General features: G+C 49.0%; 1 protein-coding gene across 2 annotated transcripts in view; it reads right to left on the bottom strand.

The window, feature by feature from the left end:
* CSMD2 (CUB and Sushi multiple domains 2) overlaps positions 1-22,799 on the bottom strand; it is a 252,563-nt gene that overhangs the window by 213,698 nt on the left and 16,066 nt on the right. For both annotated transcript variants that reach the window (XM_027661147.1, XM_027661148.1), the window contains exons 3-4: positions 18,520-18,736; positions 4,363-4,475 (exon numbers count right to left, since the gene is read on the bottom strand). In XM_027661147.1, coding sequence (XP_027516948.1) covers positions 4,363-4,475; positions 18,520-18,736 — 330 coding nt within the window. The remainder of the gene's footprint in view (positions 1-4,362; positions 4,476-18,519; positions 18,737-22,799) is intronic.

The following is a 22,799-nucleotide window of genomic DNA, read 5'->3' as shown; positions in this document are numbered from 1 at the left end:
ATCTTTAATATTATTTACACCTCTTTAATATTACTTATATATCTTTAATATTATTTATACCTCTTTAATTTTATTTATATCTCTTTAATTTTATTTCAGTGCCTCGAACCCCCAGATGTGCAGCCCCTCAGGTACAACCACGGCCACACCTGGCCAAGGAGAAGCCTTTCCTTGCTTTGTTTCCTCCTAAAGCTGCTTTCCAGGGAGGAATGAGGAGAAAACTCCTCTTATTTACTGAGCTGGGAAATGATATTTGGCATCTGGAGAAAAATCACAACAGACAGCGAGAGATGGGAGAACATGAGGAGCAGGGGAATGAGAGCAGACAGGAACAAGCTGGCAACACACAGCCACTAAATGAAGAAAGATGAGGAAGGCAGACAATGAGGAAAAGAGGATTAAGGGAGATCCAGCAGCACAAGAATATCAGAAAGTCAAAAAAAACCCCACGAGGCCAAGAGGAAAGTGAAGCAGGACAACAGCCCTGGAGCTGCTGCTCCTCAAATCCCACCTCTGGCACCTGGGGCTGGAAAAACACCCCTGGGGACTGGGGGAAACTCCCTCTGTTCCCTCGTGTTCTCCCAGCAGCTCCAAGTTCTCTCCTCGACTCCCTGACTGGAGAGGGCTCAGGAGGAGAGGGAACGGCCTCAGGCTGTGCCAGGGAAGGGTCAGGTTGGACAGGAGGAGGAATTTCTTTATGGAAAGGTTGGTCAGGCCTTGGCAGGGGCTGCCCAGGGAGGTTTGGAGTCCCCAGCCCTGGAGATGCCCAAGGAAGGGCTGGAGGTGGCACTCAGTGACAAGGTGGGCATCGGGCACAGGGTGGATCCATGGGCTCCATGGGAGGGCTTTTCCAACCTCAGTGATGCTGGGAGTCTCCCAGTGGCAACACATCTGCCACCCCTGCACACAGACTGTCCCTCTCCCAGCTGAGCTGGGTGTGCCCAAACCAGCAGAAAGGAAGCAGGAGCAGCAAATCTCCGGGTCTGAGCAGGACACCTCGGTGTGGTCACCAAGGAACTGCTTTAAGAGATGTTATCTAAGAGATCAGAGAATCACAGAATCAGCTGGGTTGGAAGGGACCTCCAAGATCATCCAGTCCAACCCTTGATCCAACCCCGCTGTGGTTCCCAGCCCATGGCACTGATGCCACATCCAGTCTGTCCTTAAACACCTCCAGGGATGGAGAATCCACTCCTTCCCTGGGCAGCCCATTCCAATGGCTGAGCACCCTCTCTGCAAAGAAATTCTTTCTAATCTCCAACCTAACCCTCCCCTGGCACAGCTGAAGCCCGAGCCCTCTTGTCTTGCTGATGGTTGCCTGGGAAAAGAGACCAACCCCCAGCTGGCTCCCCCCTCCTGTCAGGGAGTTGCAGAGAGTGAGGAGGTCTCCCCTGAGCCTCCTCTTCTCCAGGCTGAACAGCCCCAGCTCCCTCAGCCTCTCCTCATGGGAATTGTGCTCCAGTCCCTTCCCCAGCCTCGTTGCTCTCCTCTGGACCTGCTCCAGCCCCTCAATGTCCTTCCTGAGCTGAGGGCCCAGAACTGGACACAGCACTCCAGGGGTGGCCTCACCAGTGCTGAGTCCAGGGGCAGAATCACTTCCCTGGACCTGTTGGCCACACTGTTCCTGAGCCAGGCCAGGATCCATTGGCCTTCTTGTCCACCTGGGCACACTCTGGCTCCTGTTCAGCTCCCTGTCCATCCCCACTCCCAGCTCCCTTCCTGCCTGGCTGCTCTCCAGCCCCTCTGGCCCAGCCTGGAGCTGCCGGGGGTTGTTGTGGCCAAAGTGCAGGACCCGGCCCTTGGCCTGCTTGAACCTCATCCCCTTGGAATCAGCCCAACTCTCCAACCTCTCCAGGTCCCTCTGCAGAGCCCTCCTGCCTTCCAGCTGATCCACACTCCCCCCCAGCTTGGTGTCATCGTGCAGGAATGATGTTAACTCGAGCCAGGAAGATTTTAACTCAGAGAACACCAACCTCGACTGCTGCATCCCCCCGAGGGCCGGGGCAGCGCAGACATCAGTGTGAGCAACAACGGTTTCGTGTCACTTTGATGCCTCCAACAACGGCACTTTCTTCCTGTCCTCCTTTTTTTAAAAAAAAAAAAAAAGTTCCCGAGAGCTTTCGTTCCAATTTTAAAATTCCGTTTCTTTTGGTGCCGTTTCCCGACGATTGCTCCGAGGGAGGAGGAGAATAATGAGCGGGCTTTGATAGGGATCATAACGGAGCCATTTACTGCAGGACTCTGAGCATTGTTCTGCCTTTAAACGTGAATTATGGAATCACAAGCCATTCACCGAGTCATAGATTACAACGAACTGCAACTGCATTACAGCAGCAGCACAGCCCTCGGATCAAACCCACACTCATCACCTCCTTTAGCCCTCCTTAACAACACAAACAGTCTGTTTTAACAGCCCAAAGAGTCTGTTTTGGGGCAGGCTCAGGGTGGCACCTTCAGCCAGTGAAACCCTGTCCCTCCCTCGAAATAACGCTTTGATGCTCCCGTGTCACTCCGGCTCCGGTTAAGTTTTAAATACATTTATTTTCCGCCTCGGTTACACCCTTTAAATCCCCCTAATCACCAGTCAAATAAACTTCAGATGGTTTAAAATATATGTGACTAAAGGGCAACCCTGGCCCGAGCCTTTGTACAAGATTACCTGCTGCAATAAAGAACCATCACAGAGTGTACAAGTAACTGTGTGTAAATGCCAAAAAATCAACTCCAAATGTCAGGAAAGCGCCAAAGCAGCCACGTGTCCTCAGAATTTGGGAGTGATGTGCTCAACGTGCTAAAGGCAGGGATTGGCAGCTGTTCTGGCAGAGATTTGGGAAATGAGAAACGGGATTTGCCTTTTCTTACCCCAGTGAGACTTTTCTGACACCTGGATCCCCCTCACCCTGCTCTGCTCACCCATCCCAGCTCCCACCACCAGCATTCCCAGCAATCCCAGACCCTGGGAATAAGCAGAGCTGGTCTCTGACTTCACAGGGATGAGTGGGATGATGGTGGGATGAGTGGGATGATGTTGGGATGAGTGGGATGATGTTGGGATGAGCTTCACCACCACTGCTGACCCCTCTGAGCCCCTGCCCACACCGGTCAGGACCAACAGAAACATCCTGGTGTCACAGGAGCAAAGGTTTGAACCAGAAACCAGAGGGTGTTTGAGCAGAATTTAATTATCAAGTGCACAAAACGCTGAGGGCTCCACGATGGTGTCAATGAGAGCATTTGCTTGGCTTAATGTCTTGGGTAATTGGCTGCTTGGACTCATTACCAAGAAGTTCTGGGCATTAATGATGATTTTAAGGACTCTAAAGAAAAACATTTACCGGGAGATGAACGGTATTGTAGGTTCAATAATCAACATCAGTGTAACTTCAATTTTAACGTGGTTAATCTGTCATTTACCCAGGAAAAAATGAACTGCCTTCTACTACAAACTTGTTTTTTTCCCCATATCTGGGGACTTCCACTGTCCAGGGTTTTCTGAAGCTTTCAAGCCTGCACATGCAGCTCTTCACCCCCACAGCCACCAAATTCTGCATGACCAGAAACACAGGAGGGGAATTTAAGTACTCGGGGAAAAAAGAGCAGGGAAAAGCAAAATAACAAAGAAGGGAAGAGAAAGTAAAATAAAAGTGCAGGAATTCAGATATCCCAGTGGCTGCACAGACACTGCTCCTGCTGTAACCCACTGCCAACCCACACCACCCATCCTCCCTGGCATTCCAGGGAAATAAATAAGCTTTTAAGGATGTTTTGAGCACTCAAGGAACCGACAATTGGAATTCTGTAAAAAAAAAGGCATTAAATTCTCCAGGAACAAGATGCTCCTGCCATGGATGGAACATGGGCATGGACACAGATCCTGGTAGAGACTTCACCCCTTGGTTTGACATCCTGTCCTAGTTGGAACAGCTGGCACCAGTTCATCACTGCATGGGTGTAACCCAAACCTGTGTATTCCAGAGCCTTCCATGCCATTGCCCAGAAACTGTTCTCAACAGACCATTTACACCCTCTGCCCAGAGCAGCCCTGACTCCTCAGGCTGTAAACTGGGTGTTCAGAGGCCTGTGAGACAGGAGGGTGCTCCTGTCCTCACACCCAGTGTGGAACTCCCCGCCCTGAGGGAGGCACTGGGCATTCCAGGGAATTAAATAAGATTTTAAGGATGTTTTGAGCACTCGGAAGGAACCGACAATTGTAATTCTGTGGAAAAAAATGGGCATTAAATTCTCCAGGAACGAGACACGGGCACAGGGCTTGGTAGAGACTTCACCCCTTGGTTTGACATCCCCACAAGGCAAATGTGGGCAGAGAGAACTGTGGTTCCTGGGCACACTGGGCACACTCACCCTCATAGGTGGCCTGGAAGCCTTGGGCGCTCACGGCGTAGTCGCTGACGAGCCACAGGGACAGCAGAGCCCCCGAGCTGACCACGGGGGCAGGCAGCTGGAACCCTGTCAACCTGCAAGGAAACAACAGCAAGGTCACACTCCCCGTGCCAGGCAGCTGGAACCTCATTATCCTGGAAAAAAAAAACAGGAGCAGGGTCCCCCCCCCCCCCCCCCATCCCTGCTCTGGAGCCACCACAGTCCCACGGGGTGGGACAAACAGGGTTCAACAAATCCTGGGCAAACCCACCCCAGGCTCTGAACACCTTCTGGCTGAGCTGAACTGGAGCTCTTTACTGATTGTACCTCAAACCACCTCCTCTGCTTCACACCTTGCTCACCAACACCTGCTCTGGGGCTTTTACAACTCACAAACCCTCCCCTTCACCCCTGGCCAAGGTGGTTTCTGAGCAGATTTCCAGACAGGACACTTGGCTTTAAAGCAACCTCATCATCCTGCCATTCCCAAGGCCAGAAATTCAGGTGCAATCCCTGCTCTGCCCTCAAACCAGACTTTCACAAACCACAGGGGCAGCAGGCACTGAAGGAACTCGGTGTCACTGGAGATCCAAGGTGTTCAAGCTGGATCACAGGGGGAAGAGCAGCACGAGATAAACAGGAAAAAAGGAAGTTTCAAGCCCCTTACACTCCGAGGTTCATCCCACATTGTTGTGCAGAGCCAGATTTTCTGCCAGGGAGGGCAAAGGACCTCCTGGGATACAAAGCACTGGGACCTCCAAGAACACCTCTAAGTGTGTGTTTGATTCAGGGCATTTGCTCTCCTCATATTTGATAAAAGCACCTGCAGAGCAAAATCAGATCTTTCATTTTGGGGCCCCCCATCCTCCCCCTGAGCATTTTTACTGCCAGCCCAAAAAATTCCTCCTCAACCCCATCAGCAGCCCCAGAGGCAGCCAAGGAACTTCCCAACTCCTACTCTGGCCCTGATTTAGCAAACCTAAATATTATTTCCCACAGACTGAGCTCTGACTGATGGGATCTGACGGGCTCTGCCTTAGAACCTGATTAAAGCAAATTTCCCAGCTGCTGGCAGAGCTCACACTCTTGATGCCCACTCTTGATGCCCACGATGCCAGGGCAAGTCTGAACGCCAGCAAAGCAGCACTGACCCACCCTGGGCATCAAACCCACTGTCTGGGCAAGCTGGGGGAGCAATCCCTCCTGCCTACTGCAAATAAAAGGTTCCAGGATTAAGGATTCAGCTGTCATGCACAGAACTGAGGAAGTGACGCTGCTCTTTATATTAATTAATGCCTCAGTTTAATTAAAGCTGCCTCCTGAAATATTCAGGAAAATTCCAGGAAATGCCTGGACCAGCTTTAATAAAAGCATCCAATGGAGAGCAGAACCAGCTCAGTTTATCCTCCTCTAATCACCCCAGATGATCACTTGGAGTTTGGGAATGGATCCGAGTTTTTCCACCCATCCCAAGCAAATGCAGCTTTTGCATCATGGGTTCTGCTCACAGCCCATGGGGGGAGAGGATCCCACTCTCTGCACATGTTGCTTTTAATTCAGGGCTGCAGAACACATCCCTTCCCTGTCAGGAAGTGCTCCTGTTCCCTGGGAATCACTGGGAATTAAGTGGGATCTGCACCAGCAGTGCCCTGGGGCGTTTGTACCAACCCAACCCCTATTTTCTACTTAGGGGCCTTTAAAATAAAAGTGCTTGTGCATGAGGGCATGAAATTGTAACTGGGGGTTGTTCTCACTCTTGCTACAGATCCCACACTGCCTGGAGAGAATTTCCAGGGGAACCTCCTGGTTTCCTGAGCCTCTAGAAATTAAGGAACCCTCCAGGCACCCAACTCAGAGGGTCACTCGTGTCTTTCAAGCACCAAGGGGGCTGCCTGGAAGCATAAAAGGTGACCAAACACTGTGTTCCCCCCGAGATCAGACAGCCCCTTCTGCCCACAAAGTGCCCCCATCAGTGCTAAAACTAAACTTACTCAGAAGCAAGCAGGAAATATTGCTTCAATTGGGAAAAATATCTGTATAGCAACTCCTCCCCTCTGCTGCACAGAGTTCCCTGTCTCCTCCTGTGCTGGGAATGAGAGGAAATTCCTCCTGTTTCTCATGGAAGTCAAAATAAAAGTTTTTCCTCCTCTGAAGCCTCCAACCAACACACACAACTGACATTTTTTCCTTCTTTGATGGAAGAGCCCAGGCAACATCCTCTTGAAGGAACAATAATTTACCCGTGTCCACGTTCAAACCAACCCCAGTAAAAGCTCAGCTCTCCTGTTCCAGAGCCCCAGGACAGCCAGGCTTGGCAGGACACTCCTGCCCTCCTTCCTAAATCCACAGGCCAGGCAAAATGAAAGCATGGGAGAGAGAGAACATGGAATCATCCCCCAGTGGCCTCATGCCCCAAACAGCAACTCTGACATCGCTTCTTTAGGGGAGCAATAAAAAAAAAATGCACCCTAATGAAGGAAAAAAAAAAAAGGCAGCAAAGTCTGTTGCTCGTTTTTATGAAGGGCCATAACAAGAAGGTGAGGGCAGTAACAACAGCACCAATAACCATATTCCAGTCCTTCTGTACCTCTGGCCAAATGGATTATTGAGTGATTATCCCCTTAACGTGCTTGGAGCCAACACTGATTGTGTGTGAGATTTTCAATGTGTTTTTCATTGGCTTAATTCTGCTCCTGCTGTGAGGAACCAAATGAGCCCAAGCGCCAGAAATGCCACTCCAGGAGCTTGTCCTTGCAAAAATCAATATCCCCCAAACAAAGCAGCACAGAAATCCTCTGCTCTCCTTGTGCCCTCCCTCCTGCCTCCCCCTCGGGTTTGCCCCGGAATGTTTTGGGGGTCTGGGTCCCCCCCCCTGCAGCAGGACAGCAAACTCTGAGTCAGGACAGGTTGGGAGAGCTGAGGGGGGTGAAAACCTGCAGTGCCACGAGGGTCAAGCCTGGACCAGGCTCCAGGTGGGATCTGCACTCACAGAATCCCGGAATTGCTGAGGCTGGAAAAGCCCTCCCAGCCCATGGATCCCCCCTGTGCCCCATCCCCAGAGCCCCCTTGTCCCCCAGCCCAGAGCACTCAGTGCCACATCCAGCCCTTCCTTGGGTACATCCCCTCTGGATGTGCCACCACCCTCCCTAATGCCACAAAGTCCCTCCCCAGTGGAAAACTGTCCCATCATCCACCTCCAAAGGGAGTTGAGCACCAGCCAAAGCCCCCCTGCCTGCTCTGCTCAGCAGGTTCAACCCACAACCTGACACTTCTTTTGCCCTAAAACAGAACATTCCCTGGCTCTGCCCTCCATCTGTTGCACATTATCCCATCCCACTGGATCCAGGACAACTGTACCACACACAGTGACTCAGGCTCCCATTCTGGAGTGCAGGTGCCATAATTAAACCCCCAGCACATTATTTTTCTGGTAGGATGCCCACCATCAGCTCAGGCTGCAATCAAAATAGTTATTGCAGCTGGCAATCCAACAGCCTTTAAAGCATAAAATGCTGGAGAAGTGTCTCAGAACATCTAATGAAAATGCATTGGATTGTATCATTTAACCCAGCATTAAATTACACCACACCATCCTTCAGTGAGCTCTTCCTGCATGTAATTTAAAGGCACCTATTAAGGAAAATTTCCCATTAAATGAACCTCTCTGTCTCTTTGCTGTGTGCAGTTAGGATGACACAGCTCCCCAAGGGCCAGGCTGGCACCTCTGCACCATGCCAGGGCAACCACCAGGTCAGGTCAGGTCACAGGGGGGGATCCTGACCCTCTGCTCAGCCCTGGGCAGTGCCTGCTCCAGGTCTGGGCTCCTCAGGACAGCAGGGACAGGGAGCTCCTGGAGTGGATCCAGGGGATGGATGAAGGGATATAAAGATGCTGAAGGGATGGAGCATCTCTGGGAGCAGGAAAGGCTGAGGGAGCTGGGGCTGTTCAGCCTCCAGAACCATCTGGACACAACCCTGGGCCACGTGCCCTGGGATGTGGGACCAGGGGGGCCACTGTGGCCACAGAACCACAGAACATTCTGAGTTAGGAGGGACCCACAAGGATCATGGAAGTCCAGCTCCTGATGGTTCCTTCCCAGCCTCACTCATTCCGTGATTCTGGGATTGTGTGTGGAGAAAAAACCAGCTGGGAGTGAGAGCTGCCCTTTGAAAGAGCCTGGAAGGAGCAGGTGAGTCCTGTCCCACCGTGCTCCAGCCACCCTGAAGGCATTTTTGAAGTGAAGTCATGAAATATTGAATTTAATCCAGCACCAGCTGGGGCAACAGAGCCCAGAGAATTCCCACTGCCCCTGAATCCACGTGCCTGTCGAGCTGTGCCCGTGCACAGACACTGGTGGCACTGAAAGGTTCTGTGTTCAACCCTCCTCTGAACACTGGGCACGAGAAAAGCAGCGTTAATGAACATTCCCAACTGTCAATGAACATTCCCAACTGTCAATGAACATTCCCAGCTGTCAATGAACATTCCCAACTGTCAATGAACATTCCCAACTGTCAATGAACATTCCCAGCTGTCAATGAACATTCCCAGCTGTCAATGGACATTCCCAACTGCAGTGAACATTCCCAACTGTCTGGATGGAATGAGGGATGTGTGAGCACTGCAGTGCAGCTGCTGCAGGGAGAACCCCTCCAGGAACACAGATGGAGGGATGTCTGAACATTCAATTCCCAGGAGAAGCTGGAAACACAGCCCTGGGCACGGGGGTCACTCACAGATGTGAGTTACAGCAAGAATAAAAGACCTAGAATAAAAGAACAAATGCAAGAGATCCAGGAATTTCCCCTCCCAGGAATCCATCCCCCCTCAGCTCTCAGTACAGGGGGCTGCACTTTTTCATTTAAAGCCATGGTTGGGGTCCAGGGGAAAGCAGTTTATAGGGGACACAAACCATCCTGTCATTCCTATTAGTTCTAGAATTCATCTTTCCTCCTGCAGGAGTTCAATATCTCCTCCAACTGAGGGGCCAAAACCCAGGAGAATCCAGCCCAGAACCTCCTCCATCCTCCTCCTCAGTGGCTCAGCCCCTCGGGTTGGACCCCAGGCTGCTGCTGCCTCAGCCCCTCTCACACATCTGACCCCTTCTCTCCTCAGCAGGGAAAACCCTTCAGGATTTTCCCCCACTTTCAGTAAAAAAGTGGATAAAAGCCCCTCCCTGAGACCCCAGCTCACTCTGCTGCCCCCTCCTCAGGCTTGGCAGGGGCACAGCTTTTTTTCTGGTTGGTTCTGTTGGTTTTTCCTCCCTTTTTCTCTGCATTTATTAAAGAAAAACACAATTACGACGAGATATCAGCTTTTTTTTTTTCCCCTAACCTCATTAACGTGGTCCTGTGAAGGGTCTCATTAATCATCAATAAATGAGCAGAGCATGAGCTGAGGGCTCTCCCAACTCCCAAAATGAAAAGCCAGTTTTGTCCTCAAGGCAGAGCTCGCTGGTGTCACTGGGACACTTGGCCTTTAATCTGCAGCCCTGGAGGGCTGAAATGATGCTCTGGACCAAAAACAAACAAACAAACAAACAAACCAAAACCAAAACCAAACACACACACACAAAACCAAACCAAACCAAACAAACAAAAAACAAAACCAAAAGAAAACCCCAAGACCAAACACACACAAAAAAACCCACACAAAAAAACCCCCAAACCCCCCCAAAAAATCCAAACAAACAAAAAACCCCGAAAAAACAAACAAAAAAAACCCCAAAAAACTCCAAACAAAAAAAATCAAAAAAACAAAACAAAGCAAAAAAAAGGCAAAAAAGCCCCAAAAACCAAAAAACTCAAAAAACCCAAAAAAACCCCCAAAACAAAGAAAAAACAAACAAAACAACCCAAACAAAAAAACAAACCAAAACAAAAACCCAAAACAAAGCAAAAAACCAAACAAAAACCCAACAAAAAACAGAAGAAAAAAACCCACAAAAAAGTCAAAACAAAAAACCCAAAACAAAGCAAAAAAAAAACCCAAAACCCTAAAACAAAGAAAAAAAATGAAAACCAAACAAAAAACCAAAAAAAACCCCAAAAAACCCCCAACCCAAACCAACCAAACAACAACAACCACAGCAACAAAAAAAAACCAAAAAACAAACAAACAAACAAAAAAACCCCAACCCAAACAAAACAAAACAAAACACCAAACCAGAAATATCTCACCCAGCTCCAAAGGTACAGCAGTGACACAAGAAGAGCGGGATCAGCTCCCATCCTGCTCAACTTCCAGGGCTGATTTATCCCCAAGCCCAAACTGCTTTTTGTTTTGGGGGCAAAGCCCCGAGCAGACACTGAGCAAACACCTGCAGAGGCACCAGGAACTCCTTGGATCTTCCCTGCTCATATTTCACCATTTTCTTCCACCCCAACCATCCCCTCTGCAGGATAATTAAGTTGCACCTCAATAATCCAATCCATTGGCTCTGACACAGTTATTATGTATTTCTCTTATCAAGGCAGTAACGAGCAGAAGGGAAAAACCATAAATAAGCCTCTTTCTGTGTTCCTGAGGCTCTCCCAGTGACACACACACACCTCCATCCTTCCATAAATTTTATCCAGCGCTCTGGGAATGGTTCTGTGTCCCAGGGTTTAGGAATCAAGTGCAATTCCCTGCCTTTTCCAAGCCCAGCACAATCCATCAAACCCCTGGAGCCCTTTGCTTACCCCATCAAGCAGCTCAGTCTGGAGGGACAGTGACAGAGCCCATAAATCCCAGCCTGCCTGGATTTCTTCACTCGTTTAAAACGAGGGGTTTGGGTCAATTCCCACTAGAAAAGTGTTAATTTATAGAGCCTGAAGCCAGCCCAGCCAGCTCAAATATATGAGGCCTTCATGGCTCAAGCTGGGAGCAGGTACTAAGTGTCAGATTTCAATATATTTTGATTTTCCACACGGTGGAATAGAGTGGGAAGCCCGTGGAGTTGGGTGTGATTTATTATTTTTATCCTGTCCCTTCCATGTTCCTTTTTCCAAGAGGTTCTCAGGCAGCAGTGGGGGGGTGGAATGAGCTTTAAGGTCCCTTCCAACCCAAACCATTCCATGATTCCATGATATCCCACCAACTCTGGCACTTCTATTCCCACTCCCGTTATGACAAACCAAAAAAAAAGAAAAATCACCAGTTCAACAGGAAAAGTTCATCAAATTCCCCCCCTGGCAAATCTGAGCTGCCACTGGGAACACACAAAGGCAGGTTTGGATCCAGCCCAAGAAGGGCTCAGAGGCTCCAATTCAGAACTTGGCACTTTTGGGTTATTTCTGTCTTTCCTCAAAAAAAAAAAAAAAATAAAATAGAAGTCCTCAGGGGTGTGAAATCGAGTAAACGGGAAAAACAAGTCCTTGGAAGCCCCTGGAAATCACACAAGGCTTATTTATTGCTAAACACAGCAAAGTGGGGAACAACAACAAGTGTTGCCATGGGGGAGGTGTTGGGAATATCCCAGGATTGACACCTCCCTGCAAACCCAGTGTCCTGCAGCCTGAGAGCACAGAGAGGCCTTTGGAACAACTGGAAATGCAAGAAAAGAGGAATAAATGTCAAAGTTCTCGGGCCAGGAGCATTCTGGGACTCTGGGATTGTGTCATTTTGCAGCTGGGAAAGCTGGGAGAGGGATTTGCCCCCTGGAGCAGAGCAGGACTTGCTGCTCCTGGGAAGGGTCAGCAGCAACCTGCTCCTTCTCATGGAATCTGGAAATCAGAAACAGCACCCAGGTGCTCTGCCTTGGTTCAATTTCCCTCCCTCCACTGCAAAAAAATTACCCAATCTCACTCAGTCTGACCCCAAAAATTCCCCCACTGGGGCTGGAAATTGTCCTTCTAACCCAAGAATAAAGGCAGCTGTGTCTGAAACAGCTGAGGTGCCTGGGACTGGATCACTCTAAATCGCTCAAAACCAGATAATAAACTTTATACAGAGCTCCAGAGGACAGGATTAGTGCAGCCCCAGTCTATCAGGAGCATCCCTGGACAGGAAAAGGAGTGATCCATGAAGAGATCTCACCAGCCAGGTGGGATTTACCTGGATGGGCAGGGGCTGGGGGGGCCACACAGGTCACCTCACACCTCCCTCCACTGCTAAAAAATTACCCAATTTCACTCGGTCTGACCCCAAAAACTCCCCCATTGGGGCTGGAAATTGTCTTTCCAGCCCAAGAATAAAGGCAGCTGTGTCTGGAACAGCTGAGGTGCCTGGGACTGGATCACTCTAAACCACTCAAAACCAGATAATAAACTTTATACAGAGCTCCAGAGGACAGGATTAGTGCAGCCCCAGTTTATCAGGAGCATCCCTGGCCAGGAAAAGGAGTAATCCATGAAGAGATCTCACCAGCCAGGTGGGATTTACCTGGATGGGCAGGGGCTGGGGGCCCACACACGGGTCACACTCACACCTCACAACGTCCAGTTTTGTTGGGAAATTGTCCCTGTAAACACAATCAACCAGCAGCTCGAGGGAAATTAAACCACTTCTGGAAACCAAATATTATTACTGAGGAACAGCAACACCCCCTGAACACAGCAAGGGGAGCACCCCTGGAGAAATGGGGTGAAAAGCAGGTCCTTTAACCCCTGAACGAGGGCAAAGCTCCCTCCCCTCCCCATCTCTTCATGCCAGAGCAGCAGTGCCAACCCTCCTCCTGAGCCCCCAGCATTCCTCGTGGTGCCAGGGAAAAAAAAAGCTCCCCCTCGGATTTAATCATCTTGCTTTTATCACTCATCCTTGATGCACCCTCTCCTAATAAATAAATATGGGAAAAAAAATCGAATTGGGCCCCTGGAAATTGCAGGGCCCTGCTGCAGCTGCATTAACTCCATTACCTCGCCCCAGACTTTCAGATCCAGTTCCATCAATTACCTGGCAGAGCAAGTTTAAGCACTCAGCACTTCCCTGGGAACAAAACAACAGGCAAAAAAAAGGTCCTGACGCTGCTGGAGCAGCTCAGACAAGTCTCTTCTCAGGAAAAAAAAAATAAATAAATAAAGTGGAGAACGTAAATTTAAGTGGGGTTTTTGTGGTGGTTTTTTTTTCCCCCAGGGAGTTAATGGGAAGAGACAAAGGTCTCTGCTGAGGGGGGAAAAGGGAGGCTGGATTCTGAAGTTTACTGAAGGTGGCAAAAGGATTTAAGGAGCCCTGGGCTTTATTTACCTTTATCCTCAGCAAAAGGAACTGTGCTCACCTCAGAGACAGAGGGACATGTCACAGGCCAGAGGTGAATCCTCACAGAATCCTGACACCAGTCCTGTGTGTTCCCAGCTGGTTTTCCAGGAATTTCTTGAACAGTCTTGAGCCCCAGTACCTGTTCTTTTACCCCAAATTTGCATCTCTGCCAGGGGGAGGAATGTGGGGGGAATTCTCTCCTTCCCCATTCCCTTTGTCTCTCCCTCTCCTCCTCCTTCCCCTTCTGCCGTTTTTAAGATCAAAAGCTTCGTGCTCTTGATTGGTAATTAACCACAAGTCACCTGGGCTGATTTTTCCAGCAGTAATTAAAAGGTTATCAAGGAGAAGCAGGCAGGACACGGGGACTCCTGGTGTAGCTGCAACCGGGTCACCCCAGAGGATAATTCCACTTTTATCACAAGTATCTCATCGTTCCGAGTTCAAACAAAATACTTAAATCTTCCAGTCACTTAAATACGGCCAAATATCTGGGTTTTAACTGCACACACAGCACACTGAGGGCAGCTTCTCTTCACCCTGCCAGGGAAGAGGGATGAGGATCTGGAACAAGGAACAACAACTGGAACAGGGATGTGGGTTGGGAGATAAGGGGGTCACGGTGCCAGCAGCTGGAATTGCTCTGCTGGGAACGTGAAGCTTTTGCAGGAATGATTTGGAAACGTTTTCCCCAGCTCTGCACACGCTGCAGACACAGGAATGATCCCTGCAGACACAGGGATTCCTGGGGATGGGAAGGAAGGATCCTCACAGCTGGGTAAATAAATATTCACCTCCCAGGAACACAACCTGCACTGCTGAGGCTCTGCCCGCAGTGAACACTTGTTTTCCTTGATCCACAGGCTAAAGCAAACATTTTCTTAGGCAAATAAACTCAGTCTCATCGAAACATTTTGTTTGAACAGCCAAGGACAACACAATTCCCTGGGAGGGAAGCCCAGGGGGTTGTAACACCCTGAGTCACCCCAGCATCGCTCAGCAGCTTCACACCTAAGGAAAAACATCCCACAATCTGTCCCTTGGGCTCTCAAACGTAATTTTAAGCACCTCTAGAAGGAAAAAAAAAAATCTGATTTTCTAAGTTGACCAGTTCCATTTGTTGTGTAAATCCACTGGGAAAACAGAATTAGGGAGCTGGAAGGACTGATTTACAATGTGTTTTCCCTGGATCTGAGTGTGAGCCTGAGACTTCAAATAAGGGATTCCACAACCAATTTAAGGTTCTCACATTAAAAATGTCCTGCAAATCAGCAGCAGCTGAAAAAAAGCTCCAAGAAGGCAGGTGGTGTTCCTGTCAGCAACTCTCTGGTTGTGCCACAGGGACAGGGAAAGTGCAGAGAGGCTCCCAAATCCCACAGCAATCCTGGATCCAGAAATAACTGCAAATATTCCCATTTCAGCCAGGTTTGTGAGCCTGGCCCAGAGGGAAGGCAATCAGGGAAGGACCTGATTGGAGTCCCTGGGAACAATGACACAATCAAGGCACGATGGGAAGGGGAAAAGCTGCTCTGGGGGAAGCGCAGAGTTAAATCAGGTCTCCACTCGCATTTCTGACCCCACAGCAGTTCAGAGGAGGTGGGAATTTCAAGGATGAGCTTTTGGGAAAGTTTGGTCTGGTGGAAGGAGCATAAACTCTGCTGAAGAGAAGGGGAAATCCTGGGCAGGGGCTGGAGGGATGTCACAAACCTCATCTCCTGCTCCAGGGAGGGACAAACTGCCCTCCCTGCTCTCAGCTCTCCCAGAAAAGTCTCTCCCACTGATCCCTCTCTCGAAGCCAAGGAATTGGGAAAATTGTAGTGTCAGGTCAAGGAGTGATGGGGCCCAACTGCCAGGGGGGAAATTTAGGTTATATACAGGTGTGGTGGTTTGAGACCCCCCCAAAAATCCAATTTCCAAGTCCAAGCCCCTCTCCCACAATTGCTTCAGTGGGAGAGGGTTTTTTTCCAGACATAACACAAGACTCAATATGGGGGGAAGGGAATTATATTACACTTATTACACAAATAAATATCATACATTATAGACACAATTGTAACTATCTCTCCTATGGTAAAGCAATATTTACATTGGATCAAATCTCCTTTCCCTCCAATAAAAGTCCAGAAGGGAAGAAGGAAAAGATCCTTTTGGCTTTCAGGGCAGCAGTGTCTCTCCTCTTCAGCAGGGAAGAAATTCCTCCCTGGGAGGGTGGGGAGCTCCTGGCACAGGTTGCCCAGAGGAGCTGTGGCTGCCCCTGGATCCCTGGAAGTGTCCAAGGATGGGTTGGAGCAACCAGGGCTAGGGGAAGGTGTTCCTGCCCAGGGCAGGGGGTGGAATGAGATGATCTTTAAGGTCTCTTCCGACCCAAACCAGTCTGGGACTCTAAAAACCAAACCATGAGAGAAGCTGAGAAAGCAAAGACTTGGAAACAAGCTCTGATTTCAGCCAACAAAGCAAAGTCACGGCGCTGAACGGTGACAACAGCCCTGGATGTCTAAATTAAGCCTCCAAACCACATTTAAGATTCACAAACTCATCACAAACACGCCACGCAAATTCCCTAATATCCAGTAAAGCTGTTTATTAGCAAATGCCTCATTGCATTAGGCCTGCTCTTATTCTATTAGGGAACCTTCACACCACATTACACTGCAGCACAATGGAGGGGTTTGCCAGGAACATGGTTATTAACCCCTTCTCAGAAACCCAGAAGGGGTTGGGTTGGGAGAGACCTTAAAGCTCAGCTCATTGCACCCCGTGCCACAGGCTGGGACACCTCCCACCCCCCCAGGAATGACCCTGTGGCACATCCAGGAAATTCTCATACATCCAAGTCTGAAGTGGGAGAGCAGGGACTGAGACAGCTCAGAGTGTCTCCACCACCACCATCCTCCTCTTCCCCCAAGAGGAGCCACAGACAACCATGAACTGCTGAAAAACATCAGTGCTACTCAAAAAAAAAAACCAACAAACCACGAGTTCAGGAGGGGGAGAAACAAAGCACTGCAGTTCTCTCCCTTGTTCTGCCCTTGCTCACAGCTCATTTTGGGTCCCCTCCTGGCAGGCATGAGCTTTGATGAATGACACGTGGACATCCATCTTCCAGGGCTGCATTCCCGTGATGGATTGGGTACATTTGGAAAGCAGGCAGGGGAAAAAAAAGCAAAATTGATAGTCAGGGGGAGAAGGGAGAGAAAGGAGAGAAGGGAGAAAGGAGAAAAAAAATAATAAAAAAAAAGAAAAACAACGTTAGGCAACAGTTATAGAGTTTGATGAGGTGAGATTGATGTACCAAAAAAAATATCACAGAATATTCTGAGTGGGAAGGGACCCACAAGGATCATCAAGTCCAACTGCTGGCCCTGCACTGGACACCCCGAGAACTCGACCATGTGCCCAAGAGCATCATCCCAACATTGATTTCAGCTGAACAAAGAAACAAGTCAGGGCAGCAAACTCCAGGTTTTGAAGTTACTGATCCAGAAACATCCAGGGGAAGAAAGGAAGAGTCCACCATGCAGAGTCCAGATGTGTCTTGCTTTTCTAAGTCCTCTCCAAGTGCTCTCAAAAGCCACCTTTTTATCTCCCCCCTTTATTTCCCTCTCCTGTATTGTACTAAAACACACATTTCCTGAACACCTCAGCTCCTCCTTGGACATGAAACCTTCTCCCATGGTTTTTGGCTCCTGGTTTCACCCCAAATTCACATCCACGTCCCCAACTGCACTGAAGGTCCCCAGGGATGCAGAGGCAGCACCTCACCTGTCCCCTCACCTTCCCCCAGTGCAGGGCCACAAATTCCCAGGGCAGGACCCCACTGGACCTCAGATTTTCGTGGCCCTTTTGTGTTCCTTCTGCCCACAACCAGCCCAGGCTGATGAGGAGCTCAGAGCAGCGTTAACTTCTCACCACACCGAGTTCCCTGAGCCCAATTTGACACCAGATTTTTCTCCCTTTTACATTACACCCAAAGCAAAGCACTTTGCTGCCTCCTGATTAAATGATGAGGTCCCCTAATTAACGTGATTCTCGAGCACAGTTGCAAGATGAAGCTCTGATTTATTTGCATAACTGAAATCATTACGTAAAGGGCTGATTTCCCCCAGCGTGGAACTCAGATTTTTCCACTCGGGTTTGACAAGGCACTGGAGGTCAATGGATTTGTCCTGAACTCAAGTGGCTCGAAGCAAAATTGATTCCCAGGACTCCAGAATTCCTGTCAGGATTTTAGCACTGGATGCTGCCTCTGTTCCTGTGAGGGTTTGGATGTGTTACTGTCAGGCTTCAGCTGCAAGTCAGTCACCACATCAGACAACAAGAGCTGATTTCATCTGTGCCTCAGATGTGGAGCTCTGAGATCACGACTCCTTCAGCTGCACGAGTCTGATGGGTCATAAAACATTTGCTTCCAAAGCAACACACAAATTTTTTTCCAAAATCAGCCCCTCATAAAACTTTCTATTAATACAGGATGGTACCTAAAAGTCTAATATGAGAACCCCTGAAGACTTTCCTACCTAAACCATATTATTCAATACTCCTGAAGATCCAACAGTTTGGTTGGATGTGAGAGAATATCCCCCCTGTCCAGCTGCTGGGAATAGCCCAAATTTTGTGGGAAAACTCTCAAAGCACTTGGCAGAGCTGCAACTGAGCCCCAGCACCCTCCTCCCACCCTGAGGATCTCGCTGGCACCCAGGGAAGCTGCACATCAGCTCTGCTCTCCTCCTGCTGCTCCAGTCTCTAATTAACTTCTCTGGGTGCCCAGAATGACTCCTGATAAATCATTCCTGTCAGGCATTGGGAGCAACATTTCAAACCCTATCAGAGATAAGAAATCAAAACAACTGTAAAGAGCTGCTCATGGAGAAAACACTCCCAGCTTAACTGCAGCATAAACATCCAGCCCGGGCTGAATCCCAGGAAGGGGAATGTTTGGGAACATCCCTGTGATTAACACGGTACCTCGTCCTCAGAGTGCCCTGCTGGGGCAGCCCATCGAAGATGGAGAGCACATCAAAGTCTTCCTCCAGTGCAAAGGAGTGGAAAACCAGCTGTATCCTGTGCTGCTCCTCGGCACTGATTGTCCACGTGCAGTTTGCATAATTGGGGTATCCATAGGGAAAGCCCGGGCTCTGGATCGTCCCATTGGGGCCCTGCAAGGTGTGGCTGCAGTTCTGGGCTGGCAAAAAGAACACAGAAAGCACGAGTCAAACAGGGGCAGACACATTTAACACCCAAACACAGCACACACGGGGTGGGAGGGACCAGGAGAAGGGAAAACCTAAAGATGCAGTTTTGTCCTTCCTGCAGAAATATGCAACCTGGACCCCCATCCCTGTTCCCACTGGGATAACAACAGCTGGAGGCAGCCTGTTCCTGGGAACAGAGGCTTCCTCAGAGCCCCTCCACTGCCCACAACAAAATCTGTGATAAACTAAGTCTTGTTTCTCTAAGTTTTTGAATAGGAGTTTATTATCTGGTAAAAGCAAGCACAGCCAGCTGGGTGACAGAAATGGGGACAAGTTTCCCAAATCTGCACACCTACTACAGTGTACATTTGGCATTTTATCTTAGCTACTTCATGCATAATAATTATCTCATAGACATAGACATTTTACAGGTTTTTTGCTAAGTATTTAATATATGGGTTTTCTTACAGCTAAAGTTAAATGGTTATCTCTACAATCATAATTCCTGCATTCTTGGACAAACAGATTTAAAGTTCTACCATACTTTATTCTTAGGGTAGTAGCGAGGTTTTAGGGCCCCTTGACCTTGTAAGGGTCTGTTTTATTTCTTTATGGGGGTGTAATTAAGTTTTACAATCCGTTTGTTTTATTTGGATGTCACCACCCATTTGTTTCACGAGTCACAATTATTTATCACAGATAACAACAGCTGGACTCTGCCTGTTCCTGGGGACAGAGGTTTCCTCAGCCCCCCTCCACTGCTCACAACAAAATCCAACATATTCCTCATCATCCTCTGGGCATTTTGGGGTTGAACACAAGCCTGGGGGCCTCAAACACGAGGCCACGGAGCAGCACAATGACAAAGGCACAGCTGATGGTCTCCTTCACCCTCAGTTACCCTGAACAGAGACACAAACCCAGTGTGCAGACAGTGAGACACCCCCTCACCTTGAACATCCAGAATGGCCCTCATACATAACCAGGAGCTGAGTCACCAGCTGAGCCTGTCTGGGCAAGGCTGCATGAAAACTGAATGGCAAAAGAGCAGGAATTAAACCTGTCCTGGCTCCAAGAAGAGCAGGACACGGTCCAAGGCCTGACCCATCAACCCATCCTTTAAGGTCCTTCCAACCTCAACTCTTCTGTGACTCTGTGAACAGTTATCTGGAGTAAAATCCATCACCAGAACCACCCCCTGCCCCTGTTAGAGCTGATGGGGGCACACAGGACAGAAATCCTTGGCCAGCCCCAGCCTCCTGGGGCTGCTGATTCCCTTCACCCGGTCCTGGAAGGTTTCTGCTCCTGGTGCAGGCTCAGCACACAGCAAATGTCTCCCAATCAGTATTTCTGAAGAGCTCCATCTTCTGAGAACAAAAGCCCACTCCTGCACCACCAGCTGAACACTCCACAGCTCCCTCAAACCCATTTTCCTTCCCCAAAGCAGTGCCTGGGAACGCTCCATCCCCAAGATAAAGATCGGCTGCCACCAGGTACAATTTCTGGACAGATGAGATTTTCTTCTCTCTGGGGAAACAGGTACATAAATGTTGCTTTGGGAACAGCCCAAATGACAAATTCTCCTTCTTAGTGTTTTCCTCTCCCTGCACTAATGCCCTGAGTGTCTTTAAAGGCACAAAGACTTCGCTCCAAACTGGTACAACCCTGGCTGCCTTTGCTGGAGTGACTCCTCCACACACAAAGCCAAATCCCAGGCAGCTCGCAGGGCAAACCTCGGGGGAGCAAAAGCATTTTCACCCTTATCCCGTGGCTGCTGATCCCTGCTCTGCTCTGGCTTTTTCCCACTGCTGCTGGATTGTCTCCCCCCTCTGTGTGGATAACCGAGGCTTTCAAGTTGAAATGAATTAGAGTAGAAATTACTTCTTTGATTTCTCCTCGCCTTTTTTTTTTTTCCAAAGGCTCCAAAGGCATTTGCACTTCTGAGTGCCGACCAGCCACAGGTAAAGAACTGCAGAGTAGCGCTCATTAAAGCCAATTATAATTAGATTGACCTCTTTTGGGGAAAAAAAAAAAACTGCTGGGTGGAACTTCTCTCTGCCAGACGAAGTTCACAGCTTTAGGAATCTAAAACGGGTCCACCGTGTTTACTACCCAGGGAATCTTTTTTGTAGCGTGTTTATTATCTCAATGAGAGCCAGGACAGCCCCACAATCCACCTGGGATTAAGGCTGAGCCAGGCACAGGATTCCTCAACGAGGGCAGAGGGAGTATTTTGCATTTCCAGAGTATTTTGCATTTCCAGAGCACTCTCAGGAGTGGGATCCACCTCCCTCCTCCACCTCAGCTCCATTTAGGTGTGGAGTTCACTAAAAAGAACATGAAGTCAGTGCCAGAAAGCTGCCCAGGACTGGGGATGTTGATCCCAGAGGGGTAAATGAACCCCAGTAGCTCAGGAACAGGGGAGACACTTTATTCATGGTGACTTGTCTGCTCAGGTCTAGAACTGCCTCAGGGTAAGACACAGACCATCCATTCCCAAACTAGAGTAGTCCTTCAGAGAGGATTTCCTCCTTCCAGCAAAATCTGGAAATGTGTCTGTCTACCCTTAGACACGGACACAAAAGTGTCTGTACACACCAAGACAGAAATACTCCTTTTTTTCTGGGCATTTTTCACCCCAAACCAACTTTTGTCCTGCCAATGCTGCCAGCAGAGGTGGCATTTCAGTCAACTGGCTCAACTCAGCCCCTCTTTTCTTAGTTCTGAACCCTTGGCCTCTCCTATGGGAAGCCTGATGGTCTCTGCCTGCCTGTCACAAGACTTTGTTCTCACATTTGCAGACTGGCCTTTTTATTCCTTTATTCCTTTCATTATGCAAAAGATTTGAGCCCCCAAAATGCCTTTTTTTTTTTCTTTGTCCAGAAACAAATCCACAGTGAAAATCCAGTGAAACAATTCCACCAGCTCAGCTGTCTCCAATTCCCACCAAACCATCTTTCCTCCAACCAGAGCAACGCTGAAGAGGCAACGAGGGGATACTGGAACTGCACAATTCTTATTTTAATCCTAAATTCATCGGGGCAATTTGAGGAAATTGGGAAGTTAAAGAGGCTCCATCTCTCTGTTTCCTGATGGGATCAAAGCTCCCAAGGCTGTGGGAAGGCCAGAAAATACATTCAAGGTCAGAGGCACCACATTCCCAACACTTCCAAGGTCATGGGGAAGGCAACTAGCTAAAAAAATCAACATAAACTCACACCATCCTTGCACAGAAGGGCAGAAATATGGACATAAACCCAACTGAAGAAAACAAAAATATAACAGGATAACAGGTGACAGTTCTATGAGGTTATCAAATTAATCCACTGAGATATTTGCACGTTCACGACGTCGACCCAGAGGTGCTCTGGACTCAGATAAAACAAAACTGCTCCTTGTAAACAAAGAATGGTCTGACAAACTGGGGAATAATCCATTCCCCATCAGCTGTAATAGGAGGGAACTTCATTTATATTGGACACTGCTGGAAGAAGTCAGGGAGCCCGGGAGAATTCCTGCATTCTGTAATTTGCTGCCAGCTTTGAGTTAGTTCAGCTCAGGCTTGACTGACAAAAACCTTATCTAAAATTTAACATACACGGGGAGGAAACACTCAACTCTCCTCTGCAGATTGCAAAAAACAATTCTCTTTATCCCTTTGGCCCAGGAGCAGGAATAAGTGGGAAGATATGAAAGGGCAATGGCAGTGCCTGGGCTATGAAGTTCCAGGTGGATTTTTATTTGACAGAGGATGACATTCTTCCAGAATTTCTGGCACATTCTCTCCAACCCTGAAGTCTCACAGGAGGCACCTCAGGAAAGGGGAACTCTGCAGCTTCCCTCCCATCAGCCACCACCAGCCTTGCCCTTTATCTCAGCTCTGGTGGCTCATTCCAGCTTCTACTACTGTCATCCATGGACTCACTTCCTGAAGGGGGAACACCCCCAGGGGCTCATCCCAGAGCTGGGGTTGTGGGCACGTGTCCCAGTTTGGGATGGAGATGCCCAGACTGGGCACAGAGCTGAGCCCAGCTTTGCTCTGCCAGTGCCTCC

The sequence above is a fragment of the Corapipo altera genome, unplaced genomic scaffold (genome assembly GCF_003945725.1).
Source record: "Corapipo altera isolate COAL_440 unplaced genomic scaffold, ASM394572v1 201, whole genome shotgun sequence".
NCBI classification, from domain to species: domain Eukaryota; kingdom Metazoa; phylum Chordata; class Aves; order Passeriformes; family Pipridae; genus Corapipo; species Corapipo altera.
This window is presented reverse-complemented; position numbering and strand designations above follow the sequence as displayed.